The following is a 23,403-nucleotide window of genomic DNA, read 5'->3' on the forward strand; positions in this document are numbered from 1 at the left end:
CTCATCCACGCATGTAGACATCCTGTGTAGAAATGTGTGTGAAAAGTGCTGATGCTCTGAGAACCGCAAAATGGAGGATCTCCCAGCTTTCTGATCTATTTCAAAGGATGTTTCTGTGATGTTAAACAGACATGGTTCTTCTCACACACTCAACTGAACCTCACATTCTATGCATGGCAAGTACAAACAAATAATGTGCTACACTTATCATTCCAGTTATGAATCATAGGCCAACCTAGTGATAACAATAATCAAATCCTTTGCAGTATTCTCAGAGGCCTTTTGCATCATCTGTCTCTACTTCCCTGCTACTAACCAGTCCTGCCACTAGTGACCTTTCTCCCTGGTTTGCTCCTATCTGCAGGTGGGCACTAATAAGTCCATCCATTCAGTCTGTGAGCTCTGATTCATCCGAGAATGTTTGGATGGACCTTGGCTGAGCGGCTAGAGCCAACTTCTTCACATTAATTACTGAATGTCTTTTTATCAGTGCTTGCGTCTTCGACCCTTCAATCACACTTTCATTACAGAGTGTGGTGAGAGCACAAAAGGTGGCTTTGTGGATGATAGAGACAAAAAGAATAAAGGGAGGAGGGAGGGTCTGTGGTGGAAGAGAGAGGATTTTTGGATAAGAATGAGAGGAAGGATTGGAGGTCTATAGACAGGTAAATCAAAAAAGGGTGAAAGGAGGGCTGAGATTGAAGATGGAGCTGTTATCTTCATTGTTAATTATTGATATTGAGGCAGGAACTGTGTACCCATGCTCTGATTGTTTACAGTAGCATCGGGGGCAGGAACTATAGAACTGTAGTCTGATTAGTTACAGTGGCATTAGGGCAGGAACTGTGGAACTGTGGTCTGATTAGTTACAGTGGCATTGGGGCAGGAACCATGGAACTGTGGTCTGATTAGTTACAGTGGCACTGGGGGCAGGAACTGTGGAACTGGTGTCTGGTTGGTTACAGTAGCATTGGTGACAGAAACTATAGAACTGTGGTCTGATTAGTTAGAGTGGCACTGGGGGCAGGAACTATAGAACTGTGGTCTGATTAGTTACAGTGGCACTGGGGGCAGGAACTATAGAACTGTGGTCTGATTAGTTACAGTGGCACTGGGGGCAGGAACTATAGAACTGTGGTCGGATTAGTTATAGTTAGTTACAGTGGCACTGGGGGCAGGAACTATAGAACTGTGGTCGGATTAGTTATAGTTAGTTACAGTGGCACTGGGGGCAGGAACTATAGAACTGTGGTCGGATTAGTTATAGTTAGTTACAGTGGCACTGGGGGCAGGAACTATAGAACTATTTCTGATTAGTTACAGTGGCATTGGGGCAGGAACTGTGGAACTGGTGTCTGGTTGGTTACAGTAGCATTGACAACAGAAACTATTGAAATGTGGTCTGGTTCGTTATAGTTAGTTACAGTGGCATTGGGGGCAGGAACTGTAGAACTGTTTCTGATTAGTTAAAGTTAGTTACAATGGCATTGGGGCAGGAACTGTAGAACTGTGGCATTGGGGCAGGAACTGTGGAACTGGTGACTGGTTGGTTACAGCAATATTTGAGGGAGGAATTGTGGACCTCTGGTCTGATGGTTACAGTAGCATCAGGGGACAAGATATGTGGAACTGATATCTGTTTACATTAGCATTGGGGATGTAAACTGTGGCTCTGTAGTCTGGTTGTTTACAGTGGCAAAGGGAGCAGGAACTATAGTCCAGTTGGTTACGGTAGCATTTTGAGCAGGAACTGGTCAACTGTGGTCTGATTGATAATAGGTGGCATTTTTGCAGAATGTGATCTGATTGGTTAGAATGGCAATTTTAAGCAGAAACTGTGTAGAAATCGAGATGGGATTTGGGGACTGCACAGATGTGCATCATTTCCCAGTCATGGGGCCCTTTATTTTAGGCCAAAAGCTGTACTACAAGCCGGCTAACTCAGAAACAGAGGTAAATAGGCATGAAATACAGCACAGTGCCCTGCAACTTAAGGCTGTCGTATGATTTGCTGCTAGTTCTGTGTGCCATCACTTTACATTTAACGTGGAGAGAAAATGAAGGTGGTAGACACAATCCAATAATATTATGCATCACAATTAGTTGTATGCCCAATGCTACTGGAGTTCAAAGAGTGATAAATGTTAGCTGATGGCCTGGTTCATCAACATTTTACCCCGGTGAGTACGAGAGGCATCAAAATGACCAAAAGACATACTACTGTACTCTTAAAAATGGTTCAGTCTTGCAATGCTAAGGGACCTTTGGTTTGTCCCTCTACGCCAGTGGTCTTAAGACTTAAGGCAATGATTAGATGGTCAGGTGAGCATGATTAGATTTGAAGCTAAAGTCTTCAGGAAGGTAGATTTCCAGGAACAGGGTTGGTGTCCACTGCTCATGGAGAACCATTATAGAGTCTATGTAGGACACTCTAAGAGAGGGTATTCATTTTTTGTTTCAGCTGTAAGATGCTCTCGACTGAAAGCGTAAATGAAAATGTTTCAGAGACATGTAGAGACATTATCTTGACCTGCATCTATGCCTTTATTTGTTTCTTTCTCAGATGACCCATACCCCCTTCAACTCATCCCAACCACCATGGCAGCTGCTGCAGCTGCCACACCAGGCCTCGGACCCCTTCAGCTTCAGGTAAGATTAGCGTCTCGGTGTTTGTGTGGTTGGATGCATCTTAACAAATAGACAGCATTCTGTTCATGGGCACGGTCATATAGGGGTTAAAGTAGGACTGAGAAGAATTTACTTTATTTTTACCAAGTCTTCCTTGAACTATGGTCGAAAAATATGGTGGTAAAATAAACCAACAAACTCAAGGACTGGCAAAAAAAAAGAAGGACCTTTTGTTGCATGCCTCTTCTTATGAGAACAGTCTGTCCCCACAAGTGCAGCATTACGGGTCTGAGAGAATCTCTGTGTACAAGAGATTGTGTACAAGAGAATGTGTCCTTGTCCTCCAGCACAGCTTCTCTCTTTTTCCCAACCTCTCAAACTCTCGGCACTTTTGTTTTCGGGGGTCCCGAAGCGGCTGGTGACAATGCCTACTGTTCTGGCTGCTTCTTTGCGTCATGCCAACTACGGGTTGCCATAGAACTGGGCCTTTGTGAAACTCTGAGCCCCTGAGACAGAGAATGCAGGCCTGGCTCTGGGGCGATGATATTGTTCCGACTGGAAAGAGAAGACCATAGAAACTCTCTCTCTCTTTTTGGGTGGGTGGTTTTGGTTTTTTTTGGGTGGGGGGTGATGGTTGGAGCGAGTACAGAAGCAGAAGGAGCCCTTGACTGAACTGAAAGCAAACACAAAAAAAGAAAACAGCGGCTGAATAGAGCAGAATGGAGAGCGAGCTGAGGGAGTGTTGAGAGCGAGCTGTGATGGAGCTCTCCTGTCCACGGCGTGGTAAACATGCACCGTCTTTCTTTCTATCTCTCAATCTCTCGGCCTCTCAGGTCTTTCTGTGTTTCCATCTATCTTGCGCTCTCTTCCTTCCTCGCTCCCTCCCCCTGTTGCTGGCCAGAGGAGGCTCTTGTTTGCTCTGTGAGCATGCTATAAATCTCCACTTTGCTGGAAAAAGGAGTGCACATCTGCTGCAGCTTTCAGTGTGCATGTGTGTGTGTGTGTGTGTGTGCCTGTAACCCTCCTCTGGGCCGTACTCTGGCCACCGCTAGTCTCCGGTCCTCAGGTTAAGAGCTTGGCCGTTTGAGATGCATTAACCTCGGGGCCCAGGCAGGCCTCCATTAGCCAAACACAGCTGCACACTGACGCCCATTTGGGTGCAAATTAATAGCTCTTTTTCACCTGCGTACAAACACACACACAGACACACGCACATATTTTCACTCGTTTTTTTTTTTTTTTCCAAACCTTCTTTCCGAACGTTGCATTAACACTGCATGCGTACAGTCCTGATTCCTGTTTAGTGGTCTCGTTTTAAGCCGGCTTTACAAACAGAGTACATCTCTCTCTCTCTCTCTCTCTCTCTCTCTCTCTCTCTCTCATTTGTGTCCCTGTGATTACACGTCTTTGTTGTGTGTTTTATCGCACCAAAATCTTGTCTCCATATGTTCTCTGCTGTTAAGATTTTTTTTTTTTTTATTTAAGATCCCAGATTGGACAGCTTTGTTAGATGCAGTTTGGAAGAAAGAAAAAAAAAAACAAAAACATTGCACAACACCACTGCCATTGTTCTTATGACTTTTCAAATCCCTTCAACAAAAACACACACACACACACACACACATTATACTGTTATCACTGGGAAAATCATTTCCTCAAGGCTAACCCAAATACAAATGACTGAGCCACCTGGATTTTTCTAAACACAGATAGAAATGATACGATACTGATATGTGCTTCAGCGCTCTAGTGTAGGATACAGTACAGGATCTATAAGTAAGGAATAAAACACTACAGGAAAATCTGTTTTGTTTTGTTGTTTTTTTTTAAAAAAACAACACGGTGGACTGACGAAGAGGAGTTACCGTGAGCACGTCGTACGTCCTATCCGTTTATTTAACGTTGTGGAACATCTGCCACGCAAGTTAGTTCCTGTTCTCACTTATGCTATAGCAGCTCTAAACGCTCGTTCCCTCACAAGCCTGTTTTTCCCCTCTCTCTATTTAAATGAATAAAAACACGTGTTACAGAGAAACCGCAAAGAAGCGTAAAGTCCTCTGTCCTGAAGATGTCAGAAGACTTAGTTACAGCTTTAAACCTAAGAGATATTAGACACGTGTGTGTGTGTGTGTGTGTGTGTGTGTGTGTGTGTGTGTACGTGCTAACGTGTCGGCTTAAAATAAGAAAACACCGATCGCGTTTTGACGACTGTCGGGACAAACTAAATAAATAAATAAAACGTGACAAGAGCTTACACACAGAGATGAAAGAGGAGGAAGCAGCAGTTGTGAGCCGCCATATTGGAGGTGTATAAAGGGGGTCAATAGAGACGGTCAGGCATCATATGTGGAGGCAGATGTTGGACCATATTGCGCCGGATTACTGTAGGATAGCAGGAAGGAGGGAGGGAGAGTAAAAATGGAATAAAAGCAGGTGTAAAGTATAGTCTTGTTTTGTCTGTAGATAAATTTCTTTCTCTGACAAGCCCTTAGAGATAGAGAGAGCGATAGAAAGAGAGAGAGAGAGAGAGAGAGAGAAAAGAGAATGAAGAATGAAAGAGTGCGTGTGAGTGTGTGTTTGCAGTTTCACTGATAAGCACAATGCATTCCTGAGCAAAATCTTCGTCTGATATTCCGATCTGCCGCCATTGTCCTCGTCCATTGAGGTCAGTGACAGAGCTAACGGATATCTCGCTGGATCGATACAACAGGGATCACGCTATCTCCGCCAGACCATAATAGGCTTACTCACCACATGCTGCACACACACACACGGTGTTCTTATACTAAATGTTTAAACTAAAATACGTGCATTGAAAATGAAAGGTTTTCTGTGTCACTTATTAGTCAAAAAATATAATTACGCCATCAAAACATCAGTCCCTCCTGACAATAGATTTTAATTGGCCGTTTTTCTTTGGGATTTTTTTTTTTTTTTTTTTTTTGGTTTTGTTTTGTTGTTTATTTATTTATTTTTTGTCATCGTCCGGGCTCCTAATTGACGTACGGCGCGAGAGAATTCTTGGCAGCGTCTTCAGTTGACTGTGGCTCGTGTCAAAGTTCACTGTTCTAATCGGCGCACAGCAGAGCTTACGGCTCTCCCCCAGCCCCCCCTCCTGTAAACAACACACACACACACACACACACACACACACACACACACACACACGTAGATAAAGGAAAGACAGACGGAAATAATAAGACAAGCCACAATGGCCAGTGGTGCCCAAGCAGCTTCAGGAAGGACAAGACGGGAGGACAAGGCGAGCTTCCTTTAATCAGAGTAAAGCGAGGGATTAGTGACGAGGGGAAAGACGGACGCCTGAGGTCTCTCAAACACTCGCAGATGGAGAGTGACGGGTAGCAGTGACGGCGTGCAGCGTCTCTAACAGGCTTCAGGAGGGAACCGGGGCTTAGGGGACGCGGGTGAGGGGCTGTAAAGGCATGTGTCAGTAATCCGACTGCTGTGAAGTCAGTCACATGGCTTTCGAATGCTAGTGTGTATACCGTGTGGTATATAAGCGCTGTATATACAGAGACACACACAGTACTGTGCAAAAGTCTTAGCCACCCTTGTTTGATTTATTTTTTTAGTAGAAACTTTGTTGCAGATTTTTATTTGATGATTTCTGCGTTATCGAGTCAGAACGAAAACATGTTAGATTCCCAGGCATTCGTTTTCCAGCACAGAATTAAAACCTGACAGAAAAATGTGTGTGTGTCAGGAAAGAAAGCAGAGTATTAAATGGTAAGAGACACTTTTCAGATAAAAGACATTAATGAAGGTTTCGCTGCAGAAATAAAACAGTCGAGTGCGACAGTCGAAGTCTCCAGAAGAACCGTGTCTGGTTCTGTAAGATACTCAATAAACCTTACAGCTCATTTCCGTATAAAACTGCACTCATTCTACCTGAGACGACTGTTTTTATTTATTTATTTATTTATTTATTTATTTTGTCACACCAAATATTCACTTTCTTTCATTTATTACTATTTACTGCTCTTGTAGAAACATTTAATTTCATTATTTTTGAAGGCTTCTTTGCTCTACAGCATTTCTTTGCATGCGCCGTATATATATATATAAATTTGCTTGTGTGTGTGTGTGTGTGTGTGTGTGTGTGTGTGTGTGTGTGTCACAGTGTAGTTGCTGACATTTAAATTTGTCCATCTTATAAACAGAATCTCAACATTCAACCCTTTCATTGTGTATACACGTGTGTGCATGTGCGTATCTGTGTGTGTGTGTGTGTTTGTGCGTGTGTGTGTGTGTGTGTGTGTGTGTGTGTGCCTATGGTTATCCCAGGGGCAGTGTGCTGTCACTTCTTGTCTAGTCATCCTGATGATAGTGAGGCGATGCTTTGAGCGTGTTTAGTGCCAGCCTTGCAGAAAGCGTGTGTGTGCGCTTGTGTGTGTGTGTGTGTGTGTGTGTGTGTGTGTGTGTGTGTCGCACTCTTTGGCTCTGAGTGACAGAAGCTGGTCTTGTAATAGAACTCAATTCTGAGAGCAAATAAAGTAGTCTGATTCAGTGGACTGGACACAGACTGTATCTAACACACACGCACACACACACACACACACATACACACACACACACACACACACACACAGCCTTAGCTCATCTGAGGGAGGAATTGAGTCACGCTCGGGTAGACACACATCCAGGAGCTGCGGCGGAGGTAATTGAACATAAATGACCAACAAGACCTTTATTTTATCGCCTATTCCCTCAGTGCAGCTCTCGCACACTCTACACACACTCCACAGAGACGCACACACACACACATTGCACAAAGATGCATAATGTTTACTGATCATAGAGCCATATAAATCCGTTGGTGTGTGTGTGTGTATGTGTGTGTGTGTGTGTGTGTGTGTGTGTTAGATAAACAAATATACAGTGGAGTTTTGTCTGGATGGAGATGTATACGTCTGATATGGCTGACAGAAAAGTCTGGCTTGATGAAAGGTTTGATGGAAAGAGAAAAGAACGAAAGACAGAAGACAGACAGAGAGAGAGAGAGAGAGAGAGAGAGAGAGAGAGAGAGAGAGAGAGAGATTGCCATGACCATTTGCATAAACCAGTCTTTGTTTCCTGCTGGTGGCTGGCAGCCAGAGAGGAACAGAAGGACGGAAGTTTTACTCACAAACAGCCACTCGCGTTCCAAATCTTAAAGAGAAAGACACAATTGAAAAACGCGCCCAGTTTTTTTCCCCGTGCACGCCGACTCTCTCTGGATCCTCGTTCTTTCCCCGGGAAAAAAAAAAAGAAAACAGAAGAAGATAAAGGAAGTAAAACATGGCTGCACGATTTAAGCGAATGTTCGTCAGCAGCAGCTCTGACAGTCGCGCAGCTGCAAATCACAGGTTTATATCAACGAGCTCGTTGGAATACGTTATCGTTTCTATAGCAACAATACGGCTTACACAGGGATCCGTTTGCTTGACGTAAACGTTTTCTTTTTTTTAAATTAAAAATAAAGCATAAATAACAGTTGATATGGTGAATTTTCTGTATTTCGAACATTTATGGAAGGAGTCTCCAGTGTCAGCACTTTGTAACAGTCAGAGTTTACGCTTCTTCGCGGTTTCACGATAACGCGACAAGCTGCGTTTTTTTTTTTTTTTTGTATGATTAACTCCAAGAGAGAGAATAAAGAGAGGGCTGATGAAGGAACGATGTTTGTAGCTGCTATAACGTAAGTGAGAACAGGAACTAACTCGTTTCATGGACGTTCCAGAACGTTAAATGTAAACTGTAAACTGATTTAAAGTATAACGTGTCGTTATGAATAATAAAAGATAATAGTAAAACATTGTGACCGGTGCTGTTATAGGAAAAGAATCCATTTCGGGGGGGGGGGCTTTAACTCCGCGTCATGATGTCATTCTGAGGTTGATGGATTTCCTGTAACAGCGCGTCACGGTGTGTTTTCGTTCTATTAATTCTAGGATGGAGCAGAAATCTTACCAAAACATTACAGCTGATGCGTAATTATTAGAACTTTTTCCGTTTTTGTTTTTTGCCTCACGCGTCCGAGATTTGTAAATTTGCGGGAATATGATTTACATAGAAGTGAGTTCGAGTACTTCCTGATGCAAAGTGCTCTTCTCCGTTAACCCCCCCATCTTTCTTCCGCGTATTTTTCCTCGGCGATTCCCGATCCTGGAATCAGAAAGAATGGCTGTTGTTTGTTTGTTTTTACTTTATTTCTCACCACTTGCGTTCGATTTTGTTCACCTCCTCCTTGCCGAGTTGACTATGTTCCACATGATGCCACATTTTCCCATGATGCTGCACAGCTTGGAGAGTCACAACTTCCTCTTTTTTTTCACCTTGCCTTAAAGCCACTGTCTCTTTTTTTTTTTTGCTCCATCACCGAGCCTGACCCCGGTGGAGAGTGGGGCTATTTTCCCGTGAGGCACCATAGCGGTTGTCTCCTTCAGGGTTGCTGATAGCTGTTAGCATCGGCACCTCGAGGGACTAGAAGTGACAGCTCTGTCTCCCAGCACGCAAACAACCACCAAGCCTCTCTCAGCTAATGGCCGGGCTGGCGTTTTCGTCCTGTTTACTTGTGATGATGTGAGCGTTTGGCATATTCATTTATTCATGTCTCTCGTTCTCTCTCTTTCTCTTTTTCTCCTCCACCTCTCCTTGACTCGGTGTCCCCTGTCCATCTCCTTCTGTCCTCTCTGTCTGTCTCGGAGCAGCAGCTGTATGCAGCTCAGTTGGCAGCCATGCAGGTATCTCCGGGGTCCAAGCACAGCGCCGTGACCCAGTCCAACCTGGCAGCAGGGACACACTCGCCTACCAGTGGCCAAAGCGAGAAGTGCAGGAACAGCCCACCACCCAAGGTCAAGGTATGACTTGAGTTCTACTCTGATATACGTTATTACTCGGCATGCCTCCGTGCTTTGCTGCCCTCTGTACATCCGCATCATGTGCACAAGGGAAATGTGTTTGTGTCCTGGCAAAAAAAAAAAAAAAAAAAAAAAAAAAGATCTCCTCTTTCTCCTCTATTACGTGACTAATAGTAACACACTGGCATGTGTGTGGCTGGCCGCTTCTGGGGGGTCGTTGGTCTTCCCAAGAAAATATATAGTATAAAACTTGCACTCATATGTAATATGTTAGCGTTGTACAGGGACTTGTGTGGCGAACGCTCCACATGATCGAAAGACACGTGCAATCATTGATACGGTGAAGTTTCCCGTGTTTCTTTGAAGAGTAATGAAAGGAGTCTCCAGTGTCAGCACTTTGTAAACATCGGAGGCAAAGCTGTAAGTCTGAGTCAGACAGATGAGTCAAGAGAGTCGAGAGAGTAAAGAGAGGCTGTTGAGGAAATGGCCGTTTATAAATGTTCCACAGAATTAAATGTAACTATAAATTTATTTTAAAAAATAAAAAGTATGGTCATTGCTTAATTAATGAAAAACAACAACACTCCTATTCCTTGGCACGTATGCCGTGCGTTGCATTGTGGTGCCGTTTGACTTGTTGTGCCTCTACCTAAGAACAGTATGTGTGTAACGGGGAAGGAGGCTGCGTCTAATGGAGCATAAAGAGAAACTCCATGAATATCAGGCGATGCAGAGATAACAGGCTCCAGCATGACTGTTCATCCCTCCTGCCGATCTGGTGGTCAGCCTCAGAGCTGGGTTGCCCCAGCGAAACCTTTTCCATCCTGCCCGTTGCACACTGGCACAACCCACAGGGTACCCGCTGCTGAATAAACATGTGTTTAGCACTCTTGCTACCAAGCCTCCTTCAAGACCCAGATCAGATCTGGACAGAGGGTGGGGTCTGTTTAGACAGACAGAGGGCAAGGTCTGGCTCTGAGCCACATGCCTCCTTCAGCCCTAAGCATACTTCATGCAGAGATGACTTTCTGGCTTCCACGAACAATATGGCGTAATTTCTGGAGCAAACAGGCATCATGTGAAGGCTTCACTCACCGTATTGTGCACAAGCGAATGTGAATGGTCTTTACAAATGAGGTTATGTTACCTCTTATCAATCTTTTTCCTGAAGTAGTGTCATGAAATTTGAATAGTACTGGAGCGCTCGTACATGGGGGCGGGGCTGTGTCTCAGGTGGTAGAGCGGGTTGTCCACTAATCGTAGGGTTGGAGGTTCGATTCCCGGCCCACGTGAATCCACATACCGAAGTGTCCTTGGGCAAGACACTGAACCCCAAGATGCCCCCGATGGCAAGTTAGCGCCTTGCATGGCAGCTCTGCCACCATTGGTGTGTGAGTGTGTGTGAATGAGAACCAGTGTAAAGCGCTTTGGATAAAAGTGCTCTGCATTTTGTCTCATAGTCTACAAGCACAAATATGAGCAAGTCAGGGGTGAACTACTGGGAGGTTTAAGTGGAGGCCAGACCCTCCTAAATAAGACTCCCTCCCCCACCGAAAAGAAAGTAAAGACAACCCTACACCAGGCACTACAAATTTCTTACCCTTGCCTCAGTCTTGATTCCTCGTTGTATGCTTTTGTTGTGAGTTTATTAGCTTAATCTGGCTATTTAAATGGAACTCAAGAAAGCATTCAAGAAAACTTTTCATCGTACTTTGCACACGGTACTTTGTTCACTTGACAATAAACGACTTTGGCTTTGATTTATCTGAAGAATGCACCTTTTGTACATGTACTCTGAATGTACCTGTATCGTTTACACACTGCATACTCCTTGATACACCTTGATGTTTGAACTTTCAGAAATCTGGTGTCGTAAACAGGATTACGAGCCTGCCAACCGCTCTCAAATATTTGGCAAATGCTTGTGGACCCCCTTCCGAGTGGAACGGTCTTTATTCCAGAAGTGGCAACTCCTGGTCAAAAATGCCAAGTACCTCGGAAGCTGTCTTGCCTTTGCTTTGCCTTGCAGTGACTCTCTTTAAGTGCTTTACCTCATCAAAACTGTTGGCGTTTATTCTTTTCACTGGTTTTAGAATGATTGGCAATTAAGATTTGGCGACGCCTCCCCCGGAGAGAATGAGAACAACAACGAAACTGCCGATTGAGAAGTACGCATGTTTCAAATTTTGTTGAATCTTTGGCAGAATAGTGGCCTCCCTTTTGAATGGGGTGGTCCTTATTCTAGAACTGGACAATTCCTTCCCCAAACATCCCAACCACCTAGGTCTTTCTGTTCGAGCTCGCCTGCTCCTCAGACGGAGCGGCTGCTTTGTCCGCCATGTACGTTTGATCTTAAGTAAATCTGGTGGCGTGAATAGGATTATGTGCTTGCCAACTGCTATCAACCCCCTTTAAATGGGACGGTCTTTATACCAGAAGTGGCAATTCCTGGTCAAAAAGGCCAAGTACCTAGGAAGCATCTTGCCTTTGGGGAGCAGTGATTATCTTTAAGTGCTCTACCTCATTAAAACTCTTGACCTTTTGGTCAAAACCTTTGGCCAAAGAGGAGTTAAGATTTGGTGACGCCTCCCCTGGATGGAATAACAGCAACTGAGACGGCTTTATGTTTCATATATGGTGAATATTTGCTGAAATAGTGCTCCCCCCCCCCGACCCCTTTCCGAATAGGATGGTCTTTATTCCAGAAGTATACAGTTCCTGCTGACTACCCAGGTAGCTCTCTTCCTGTTCTTTCTTTCCTGCTCCATAAATTTCTCTCTTTTCCCCCATTTCTCTGTGATGAGTTACAGATGCTATATTATTTCCAGAGGCCGCTCGGGCATCTGGCCCCTGACCCGAGGTAGTATAGTGGTCATCGATTGGCTGCGACCCCCCGCCAATCATCCTGTGAGGGGCTGCTGAGTAATGAATACAGCTGCTCCTCAGACTCACGGGCACTCTTCTTTCTCTATTAGCATTTATATGGAGTGCCTGGAGATGGTGAGAGATGAGGACTGGGGAGGCTGAAGTAGTGCTGCAGCTGATGACAACCACAATGATGACTTTGATCATTTTTAGTGCCTCTTCTTAATACAGAAGGTCCAGCTATTATCCAGGAAAAGAAAAGGACTTGTGTTTGCTTGTTGACCACCCTCCCCCCCCCCCGCCCCACCCCGCCCCCTTCACTATTTGTATGCAAATATTTTAGTTACATACAATCTGATTTAAATTTATGCGCACATGCGGAGCACGGTTTATTGTCGACTATACAATAACGATAAGAAGTGTGACTCCTGCCAGGTTTTAACGAGCAGCTAACGTTAATTCAGCACGTTAGCCGGGTTTTCAGTTATCTCTCTCGCTTGTGTTTTTAGCCAGGTTTACACCATAGCGCTGTTGCGTTCTCGAATCTGATTGGTCAGACACTCAAGTTGTTCGAAACACATTATCATATCAACCCTGGGATTTCCACAGGAACGGAGGAAAGAAAGAAAAAAAACCCTGTGTAATCATTGATAGGTTTTCCAACATCAAAGACAAACGTGACTTCGAACATGACTTCACGTCGGACCGTAGCACACCGCGACATCTTTGTGTCATGATGTTATAGGGAAATAATCCGTGTTTTATTCTTTACTGAACCGATTTCTGTCTTGGCGGAGTTAGATTTACATTAAGCTCAAGCATTTTATTCAGATTAATCCCTTAGTCTGATTATTAGCAAATAATTAGCACACAAACGAAGCTACAGTCTCTCTTTTGGCTGTTTTAGCATTAGCCTTATGTCTCTCTATCCCTTTCTTTCTTTCTTTTCATCCTCACACTGAAATCTTTGGTTGTGCTCAGGGAGCCAGAGGGCAGCATGTATATTTAAGCACTGCTCTGTCCCAGAGAGTCCCAGCGCCAAGCCTTTCTTCTCTCTTGCTGTCGTCTCTCTACCGTCTCTCCATCTTTTTCCCTTTCCTGTCCTCTTTTTCTCTCCTACCCTGTCATTTGGAGTGGTCTTTGGCGTGTCTGACAGCTGTTTCGACTGAGGCACACACAGCTTAAGTGATTTACCCTGAAGGGTTGGCCCACAGCTCAGGAGGACACACATGCTCAAAGTCACACCTCCAGCTCCGTATTCAAAAACTGTTGACCTGTACTCAGAAATATTGGCACCCTGCATGAAAATGTGCAGAAATGTTTATTCAACGTGAAACATTCTTCTTTTCTGGAAAACGCTGGTTTTGTAGTTGCTTCCCACCGGCACTCTAACAGTTAAGATTTGGTGACAGAATCAACAGCTCTGAAGCTCTTCCTGTAAGTTATAACAAGGTTGGAGATGCTAAGAGAGAGATCTTGGACCTTCTGCCATGCACATTCTTATTAAAAAAATCGTTTTTATCAACTTTTGAACTTCAAGTTGCCGACCCTGAATATGGCTCTGTACTAGCAGTACTACTCAGTGAAGAAGAAATTCTGTCAAGAATCGTCAGCATTGGGCTTCGGATATCCGATCGCGATAGGTAGCGGGCGGGGACTGGCAATGACGAAAATGAGATAAAAGTATAATATGCTAGCAAATACGGAAACGTTCTGATAAAAAAGTTTTTTTATCAGAATCTGCACGAATCCAGGTTTTCTACAATGGACTGTATAATTGTGTTGCTCGTGTTCGCAGACTTTGCTACAGGCTCCCGTGGGCGTGTAGGCTATACGATGTATAGGTTCACGGACAGTCTGTGGGTGTAAATCTGTTCTGTTAAAACTGCAAGCTGACCACAGAACTGCTTGGCAGTGAAGAGGAAGAACCAGATGAGGCAAGTGTTGCTGTGTGTGTGTGTGTGTGTGTGTGTGTGTGTGCGTGTACGCGAGACTGTGTTTGTGTATGTGACAGGCAGCTCCTGTAGACAGACACGATTAGGACAAATAGCCAGGCAGACACACTTGTCTCGGTAATTGAAACGTCAGGCAAGGTGATAAGAAGCAGGGCAAATGATGTCACTTACATATGTCAGCACTCTGGCGAGGGAAAAAAAAATAAGACACCCGCATGCTGCATATCGTTGTCCTTCCAGGCTTTTTGCTTAGCCGTGCTAGCATAGTAAGGATGTAGGACAATGACACTATCTAAATCTGTGTCGAAATCCATATCTGTATTTAAACATGTGGCCATTTTTATTTTCTTCCTTTAAGTAAATATGAACAATACTATAATCCCCGCTAGAAACACCAGAAAATGGGTTAGGTCATATCCGCATTTGTATCCATTCGAACACATTATCTGTTCAATCTGAATAACTTGTTTATATTTGGTTTCATCCCTATAGCGTAGATACTGTAGCTAACAATCTGACTTATATAGCGCCTTATGATTTCTGGTCTTTAGACATCACGGCTAATGACGCTTTTTTTTTTTTTACTGCAATTAACACTAAGTAAGTAATTATGGCTTTAGCGAGCGTTTTCAATCTAATCCAGTTCTTGATCTCCATAACAGTAGAGCCATGTCAAGGATTGTGTGTGGCATAAACCAAACCTGGCCTAGCCAAGCACACGCAGCTTAGCCAGTCTCTCCCAATTCACTCCTCAGAAGCTTAGTCACATTGGCTAACATCCCACCCACGGATTTGCCTCGTAGAAGAACAATCCAAAAAGCAGCAATGGGAAGGAGGGAGGGATGGAGGGAGGGAGGGAGGGAGGGAGGGATGGAGAGTGTGAAAGAACAAGGCATTAGCTGTAATAAATATTTAGTTCTCCTTCATTGATTTGGTGGCAAGCCCAGTATGAAAAGGGTCAGGATCCAGTATTCTGTGTAAGTATGTCCTTGTAACATGACACCGGGAGCAGAAAATCCTCAAGGTTCTCTAATGAGAACGAATCCTATGATGGATCATGGTGGAGGAAAATGATGAGGGGAATCTAACGTCACAGCCTTTCAAACAAACCAAGTCTTCCTTCTCTGCAAGTCTACCTGGACTTTTCCAGATGCAGTTAGACAGGTATTTAAGATCCTAAAAGAGATCCCGAAAGAAAACTCAGGTGAAGTAGAACATGACACATCTCCAACGTTGGAGCAGTGATAGGTTGCGCGACTTTTGTGTCCCGACTAAAGTCGTTCAATTTCTATTACGAACAAAGGGAATTTCTGGAAAGAGCGACAGAGCCCGAGCCAGGTGTTCGAGCAGATGTTGCATACTTCAGGTTAATGTGCACGCAGCTGAGATTATACAGTATTGTTGACTCGAAGCTGCCGTGTCAGCCTAACAATGACTGACAGCGTTGATTCACACCAACATAAGTCCATCCAGTCATCCCAGGTGTTCTCCTAACCCCCCTTGCCATGGTTTCTGACAATCTTCCGCTTCTGCTGCTGCTGTGGAGACTTTGAATAGACAAGGCATTAGGTACTTATAAAGAGGCTTGCTCCTCCTGGTAACCTGGCCAAGTCTTCATTTTAATTGTGTTGTCTTGATCAAGCAGGGTGATGCATCTGCTGTTGCGTGATCAAATTAACCCACTCTGTGTTTCCGGTGATGTGATTAGGGCAGCAGTGGGGCAATGATTAACATGATCAGATGCCCACACGTGGATTGATGTCCACATGGCAACGCACTCTCACAACTGGCACGATATGAAGTCACCAGCTGATTTTCTGATTAAAAGACCTATGCGTCCTAAGAAATGAAAGGAAGGGTTCCTTGAAGGTCACTGGTATTATTAACGGTACTAGCATTCTGAAGGGGTACTTAAGGGGAACTTCGTTGGGTGAAACCCTGTTTTGTAAAGTTTTACACAATACTTTAAGCGGCCCTCCAGAGCGACATGGCTAAAGGGGCAATATCTAGACGATTATTTTTTCCCAAACCTGGCAAAACACTCCTGACTGGCATGATACCGTATAAATGTTACCACCTGAAGTTACCTTGTATTTTTCTGATTAACAGGCTTACAGTTCACTGTAAGAAGGGAAGGGACTGGTTCCTTAAGGGAATTCAGGGGCTTGATAGGGTCTTCAGGGGCTTGATAGGGTCTTCACGGTCTTGATAGGGTTTTCAGGGGCTTGATAGGGTCTTCAGGGGGGCTTGATAGGGTCTTCACGGTCTTTATAGGGTCTTCAGGGTCTTGATGGGGTCTTCAGGGGCTTGATAGGGTCTTCAGGGGCTTGATAGGGTCTTCACGGTCTTTATAGGGTCTTCAGGGTCTTGATAGGGTCTTCAGGGGCTTGATAGGGTCTTCAGGGGGGTTTGATAGGGTCTTCAGGGGGGCTTGATAGGGTCTTCACGGTCTTTATAGGGTCTTCAGGGTCTTGATAGGGTCTTCAGGGGCTTGATAGGGTCTTCACGGTCTTTATAGGGTCTTCAGGGTCTTGATAGGGTCTTCAGGGGCTTGATAGGGTCTTCAGGGGGGTTTGATAGGGTCTTCACAGTCTTTATAGGGTCTTCAGGGTCTTGATAGGGTCTTCAGGGGCTTGATAGGGTCTTCAGGGTCTTTTCGGCATTAATACTTTGAATTTGAAATAAACACGTATTATGATCATTCATCTGTGCTGGTTCATTTTTCATTTGTCTGTGTATGGTACCCCTATACCATACACTCTTAGATGAACCCTTAAGGGGTCCTTAAGGGTTCATCGGATGGTTATTGGTTTTTGCTTTCTAAGCTTTTCTGAAAGAGAAATCCGCAGTTGTGAGGTTGAACATAAAACCTGTACAGGTTCCCCCAGACCAAAACGAAGGGTCTAGCCATTCTTCTTCATGGCATAAATGAGTAAGATGTCACGTGACTGATCTTTTAGCATTTTAAAGTGAAGCTTTCTCTAAGGAGGCACTGTAGTGCCAGATTTGTTCCATTGTGTGTGCATGTGCCTATATAAGCATGCTCCTTTACACGTGTACTCTTGCATGACAATGCCCGTGTTAAAGTTGCTACGAAATGCATGGAAATCTTCGGTGTGAGTCAAAACTCCAGCATTCGAATCCGATCAGCTCCGCGACGCTCGTGTCCTGCTTACCTTCCTTTGGCTTGCGCTTGGTTGCTTTGGTTTGCCCGCCATTGTAATTGGCACCGTAGTCGCCGAGGAGAAGCGGGGACTAAAAAGATCACGCCAGGCCAAACGTGTTGCTGTTTTGCCTTTGCAGGACGAGGGCGCTCAGCCCCTGAATCTGTCATCCAAGCCTAAGACATCCGAGAGCAAGTCACCCACCTCCCCCGCTTCCCCACAGGTCCCTGCCATGAAGCTGGGTCCCGGATCCGTGAAGCACAGTGCCCCCTCAAGCATCGGAGGACCTCCGCCCCGAGTCAGCTCCATAGGTACTGACACCATTTCGTATTTCTTTATATTTCTTTATATACTGCCGTTGTATAAACCTGTTATACACCTACACATGCCACTTGATAAATTCAGCCATTGTAATATAAACCAATTCCTTCATTTGCACATTTTCTTTATCAGCATTTGCGTTAGCATGTTAATTGATGTTACATTTTTAGGTCTGCGGGGTTTAATTTTGCCGCAGGGCATATTGTCAAGCATTTATTAGAGTTTAAATGTGAAGGAAGAAAAGAGAGCTTGTTGAGTAGCAGGAGAGATAGAGCGAGAGAGAGAGAGAGAGAGAGAGAGAGAGGAGATGTTTATTCGGTTGTATTTTGAGAAGCTCAATAGAGACACAACGAGCTTGTGACATCCTGTACACTCAATGAGATTAGACAAGCCTCTTATACGAGTCCGTTACCACGCACAGCACAAACAACCTGCATTAATGCCACAATAACACAATATCTCACCGCCCTCCTTATACACCAATCTCCACCACCGTTTTAGACTCTTTTCCCTGGTAATCTTTGTGTTATTTCAACAAATCCCAGGATTTAATAGTAGATTAGCGACCCAGATGTTTTTTGTTCTGAAAAATGGATTAAAGGGTAAAGTTTTTTTAGCAGGAATCCTGTAAAACATGTTGAGGCAAGTCGGTGGTTTAGCTCACAATTAGACCAGACCTTCTGCGCCACGATTTTTTTTTTTCCATCTGGAGAAGTCAGGGAGATGGATCAGAAGCTCGTCCCCGCAGCATAGCTTAAAAAAAACAAACATTTTTATCGTACATAAAACTAGGAAAAAAGCTTCCTCATTTCAGTCTCTGCTGCTTTGTCCTAATCATAGCTTTCACCTTCCTGGTTTCTCTCGGTGACCCAGCAGAGAGACAGCTGTCCTGGGACTCTTTCCCAGCATTTCCGGCCCTTTGTGCCAACCTCTATTGCCTTCCATCCCTTCCATGTCAGTGCCATCAGAGAAAACACAGCACCCTTCCTTTTCCTCTCTCGTCCAGTCTCGTCGTTTTGAGGCCAGAGTCCGAAGCTATTTTGCGCGCGAAAGCTTTTGATAAAAGTAGCTTTTAAAAATTAAAAGTAAAAAGTCGCTAACAAAGAAGCCACTTTGTCAAACAGTGGAAAATCTACTGTGAAATTCTACTGAAAATCGTCCCTGCCAGTTAGCCAGTTACAGGAAAAGCTACGTTATTTGGATGAATTAGCTTAAATACGTTGCTAAAAACGTAGTTAAGCTCATAGCGTCACTGCTTGAACTAGCTAGCAGTACTTGCTCTCTTTCTCGCTATGTCGTGGACTGCAGAGGAAATGCCCTACATCGGATTTGGTTGACATTATGAGCTCATTTATTCCAACCGGGAATCTTGGGAATAGAATTTGGGATCACGGCGCTTTTCTATCTCTCGCTCATATGGGTCACGTTTGATCTTTTTCAGTTTTCCTCTCTGGGTTTTCCTTTCTTATGAGGTCATCCCCTTCCCCTGTCCATGCGCCCTGTCCATCCCAGCGGTTACTGTAACTGCTTTTTCCTGCGTCGGACTCATCTTTTCATTTCACATGGCAGCGCTTAATCCTGCCCAGCATTAGCGAAGGGATTACAGCGAATAAAGAGCCGATAATCTCGCTCGGGGTCTTTATTAGATCTAACCAGGGCAAGACGTGAAGTCAGACACAAGCAAAGACACATGCTCGGATTACTAAGCTGAAGGAAATAATGCGTGCTTGATCTGCAAAAAGGCAGCGAGACGCTTTGATATACAGTCGAGACAGATGTTCCTGCGTGGACAAATGAGCCGGATTTTGCTTTTAAAGGAACGCGGTCAGTTTTTCAGCGTAAAATCCTCCGACTGCATCTGTAGTGTGGCACGCGTGGGATTTATCACAAGCTGGAGTTTTAACGTGGTTTTCCTGAACTGAGACATGAACGACACACGTCAAAATCCGCTTGTAATGGAAGTGTAAGGGCAGATGTTCAGTTCCATCGATAAACGGTTCAAGCGACGTCGTTGGGACTGTTTTCGAAGAATTTCTAAGCATCCGTGGCGTACATTACGCACAGACGTCCGTGATTGTCCCCTGAAACCGGCAATACTCCGTAGCGTAGCGTCGGACGACCGGATAAAACCGAATCGAATCAAACCGCTTTGATAAGACGTTCTCGCCGCAAACGTTTCCTCGCGCAAGTACAAGGAATAGTTCTGAGTTCAGGCTGTACATTTGCACGTTTTTAAATGTTTTTAATTTATCGAAAATTGGTTCCGATTATAGTTCGATCTCACGGGGAAACGTGCTGAAATCCTAGCCTGTGCTAATCACACGTACGCTACGGGTGTGACCGATAGGGGTTCGGCCGGAATATTTCGGAGTACTCCTTTAATACAAGGCGTGATGGACGGAGGAGTTCTGCATTTGTTTCTATCAAAGGAAAAAGATATTAGAAAGCAAGTGAGGGATTTTATTGACATTTTCAAATGTGAGACGGCAAATTTTTACACACACACACACACACACAAATATATATATATATATATAAAAATCGGAACAATTTACAATTTAATCTGGTTCGCGTTCTACTGTAGCTGGAAATAAGTAGCGTTTTTTTACATGCTCACGTTACATGATGGATATTTCACATCGAATTATCGTTGAATTCTCCGTTCTGATTGGTCAGGAGAGCGGCTTGATGAATTCGTTCATTTCCTCTAACGGCGGCTCTGACAGTAGTGCAGCTACAAATGACAGGTTTACTGTATATGAATGCGCGCGTTCTGATGTTATCGTTTCTACGGTAGCGTTTTACTTGTTGATACGATGACGCGTTCTCTCAGAGGGTTATATAACCTTTATGGAAGGAGTCTCCAGTGTCAGTGCTTTAGGTAAAGCTGTAACTTTAGGTCTTCTGATATCTTCAGGACAGAAGAGTTTACGCTTTCTGACAAACTGGGGGGGGGGGAGTTTTTTTTTTTTTTTTTCTTTGTCTTATTAACTTCAAGAGAGGGAGAAAAAATGAGAGATTCCGGTGAGGAAATGATTGTTTAGAGCTGCTGGAATGTAAGAACTTGTTTTCCTGGACATTCCGTAACATTAAATGTGTAAGTACAAATGTTTATGCTGTGAGTGAGCGTTTGTGTTTAAAGCCGGTGGTGTCGTCATTAGACATTACTCGAATAAAATGGAACGGACTAGACGCAGGCCGTTTGCATAACCTTTATGGACAGACTTACGAAGGTGCAGAACCCGGCCCTAACTTTTTACCGTGAATAAAATCACGGCGTGATTTTCCGACTTAAACTGAGCAGAGGACAGTCTTTATGCGTGCTAGAGCAGTTCTTAGGTTAGATGGTCCACTGAAGAACGGTTCTTTACTGTTTTTGGGTCTCCATGTGCAGCAGAAAGTCCGTAAGCTCAAGCCTTTCCTCACACACCTCTCTTTTACCTGTCGTTCCTGCAGACCTGCTGTCGTCCATCACTTCCGGAGGCTACCTGAACGACCACGAGGCCGTGAGCAAGGCCTACCAGGAGGCACGGCAGATGAAGGAGCAGCTGAAGAGAGAGCAGCAGGTCCTGGACGCCAAGGTGGCAGCGGTTAACAGCCTCACAATCAACAACGGACGCATGGAGAAGGTTGGTTTCCATCTACGGTACAATCTGTAAGCCACCGGACATGACTTTTTTCCAGCTCCTCCTCAACAATTTGAGCTGTAGATTTTGAGGTTTGTGTCTCTTACTCGATCTCAAATCTATTTGTAGCCCCCCCCCCCCCCAAAAAAAAAAAGAAAAAAGAAAAACATTCCCGGACCCCGTTCTAATCGCAGCACAGCTTCATTCTATGATAATGATCTACATATTCAAATTGCAGGCGCATTAGGCAAATGTGTACGGTTAAATTTATTTACTGAAGCCCATTAGAGCTTTTTATTCCTGACCCTTTCCCCCACGCAACCCAAAGCGTTTCCTCCATGTTTAAATGTAGATTGAAAGCATGTTGTTTCACATAAACAGCACTTTTCCAAGTTTTATTCACCTCGTAAACGTGCTTTAAGATGAATTACTGGATAATGAGACCTCAAAACGACAGAACCCAGCTCTCGCTTAGGAAATGAAGAGATATATGAGTCATGTTATACGTTCGATTCAACTACTTCCAATAAATATCTATAGTGCCTCAAAGCAGACAGACACGCAGACAGACAGACAGACAGACAGACAGATAGATAGATAGACAGACAGATAGATAGACAGACAGACAGAGAGACAGACAGATAGATAGATAGATAGATAGATAGATAGATAGACAAATTGACAGATACAGTGAGGGAAAAAAGTATTTGATCCCCTGCTGATTTTGTACGTTTGCCCACTGACAAAGAAATGATCAGTCTATAATTTTAATGGTAGTTGTATTTGAACAGTGAGAGACAGAATAACAACAAAAAAATCCAGAAAAACGCATGTCAAAAATTTTATAAATTAATTTGCATTTTAATGAGGGAAAAAAGTATTTGACCCCCTCTCAATCAGAAAGATTTCTGGCTCCCAGGTGTCTTTTATACAGGTAACGAGCTGAGATTAGGAGCACACTCTTAAAGGGAGTGCTCCTAATATCAGTTTGTTACCTGTATAAAAGACACCTGTCCACAGAAGCAATCAATCAGTCATATTCCAAACTCTCCACCATGGCCAAGACCAAAGAGCTCTCCAAGGATGTCAGGGACAAGACTGTAGACCTACACAAGTCTGGAATGGGCTACAAGACCATTGCCAAGCAGCTTGGTGAGAAGGGGACAACAGTTGGTGTGATTATTCGCAAATGGAAGAAGCACAAAAGAACTGTCAATCTCCCTCGGCCTGGGGCTACATGCAAGATCTCACCTCGTGGAGTTGCATTGATCATGAGAACAGTGAGGAATCAGCCCAGAACTACACGGGAGGATCTTGTCAATGATCTCAAGGCAGCTGGGACCATAGTCACCAAGAAAACAATTGGTAACACACTACGCCGTGAAGGACTGAAATCCTGCAGCGCGCGCAAGGTCCGCTGCTCAAGAAAACACATATACATGCCCGTCTGAAGTTTGCCAATGAACATCTGAATGATTCTGAGGACAACTGGGTGAAAGCGTTGAGGTCAGATGAGACCAAAATAGAGCTCTTTGGCATCAACTCAACTCGCCGTGTTTGGAGGAGGAGGAATGCTGCCTATGACCCCTGGAACACCATCCCCACCGTCAAACATGGAGGTGGAAACATTATGCTTTGGGGTTTTTTTTCTGCTAAGGGGACAGGACAACTTCACCGCATCAAAGGGACGATGGACGGGGCCATGTACCGTCAAATCTTGGGTGAAAACCTCCTTCCCTCAGACAGGGCATTGAAAATGGGTCGTGGATGGATATTCCAGCATGACAATGACCCAAAACACATGGCCAAGGCAACAAAGGAGTGGCTCAAGAAGAAGCACATTAAGGTCCTGGAGTGACCTAGGCAGTCTCCAGACCTTAATCCCATAGAAAATCTGTGGAGAGAGCTGAAGGTTCGAGTTGCCAAACGTCAGCCTCGAAACCTTAATGATTTGGAGAAGATCTGCAAAGAGGAGTGGGACAAA

General features: G+C 44.3%; 1 protein-coding gene across 10 annotated transcripts in view; it reads left to right on the plus strand.

The window, feature by feature from the left end:
* sox5 (SRY-box transcription factor 5) overlaps positions 1-23,403 on the plus strand; it is a 279,205-nt gene that overhangs the window by 243,410 nt on the left and 12,392 nt on the right. For 9 of the 10 annotated variants that reach the window (XM_053650130.1, XM_053650129.1, XM_053650131.1 and 6 more), the window contains 4 exons: positions 2,564-2,649; positions 9,339-9,488; positions 17,612-17,783; positions 21,250-21,422. In XM_053650130.1, the coding sequence (XP_053506105.1) occupies positions 2,564-2,649; positions 9,339-9,488; positions 17,612-17,783; positions 21,250-21,422 (581 nt within the window). The remainder of the gene's footprint in view (positions 1-2,563; positions 2,650-9,338; positions 9,489-17,611; positions 17,784-21,249; positions 21,423-23,403) is intronic. The other variant, XM_053650133.1, reaches the window with a different exon arrangement.

The sequence above is a fragment of the Ictalurus furcatus genome, chromosome 19 (genome assembly GCF_023375685.1).
Source record: "Ictalurus furcatus strain D&B chromosome 19, Billie_1.0, whole genome shotgun sequence".
Lineage (NCBI taxonomy): Eukaryota > Metazoa > Chordata > Actinopteri > Siluriformes > Ictaluridae > Ictalurus > Ictalurus furcatus.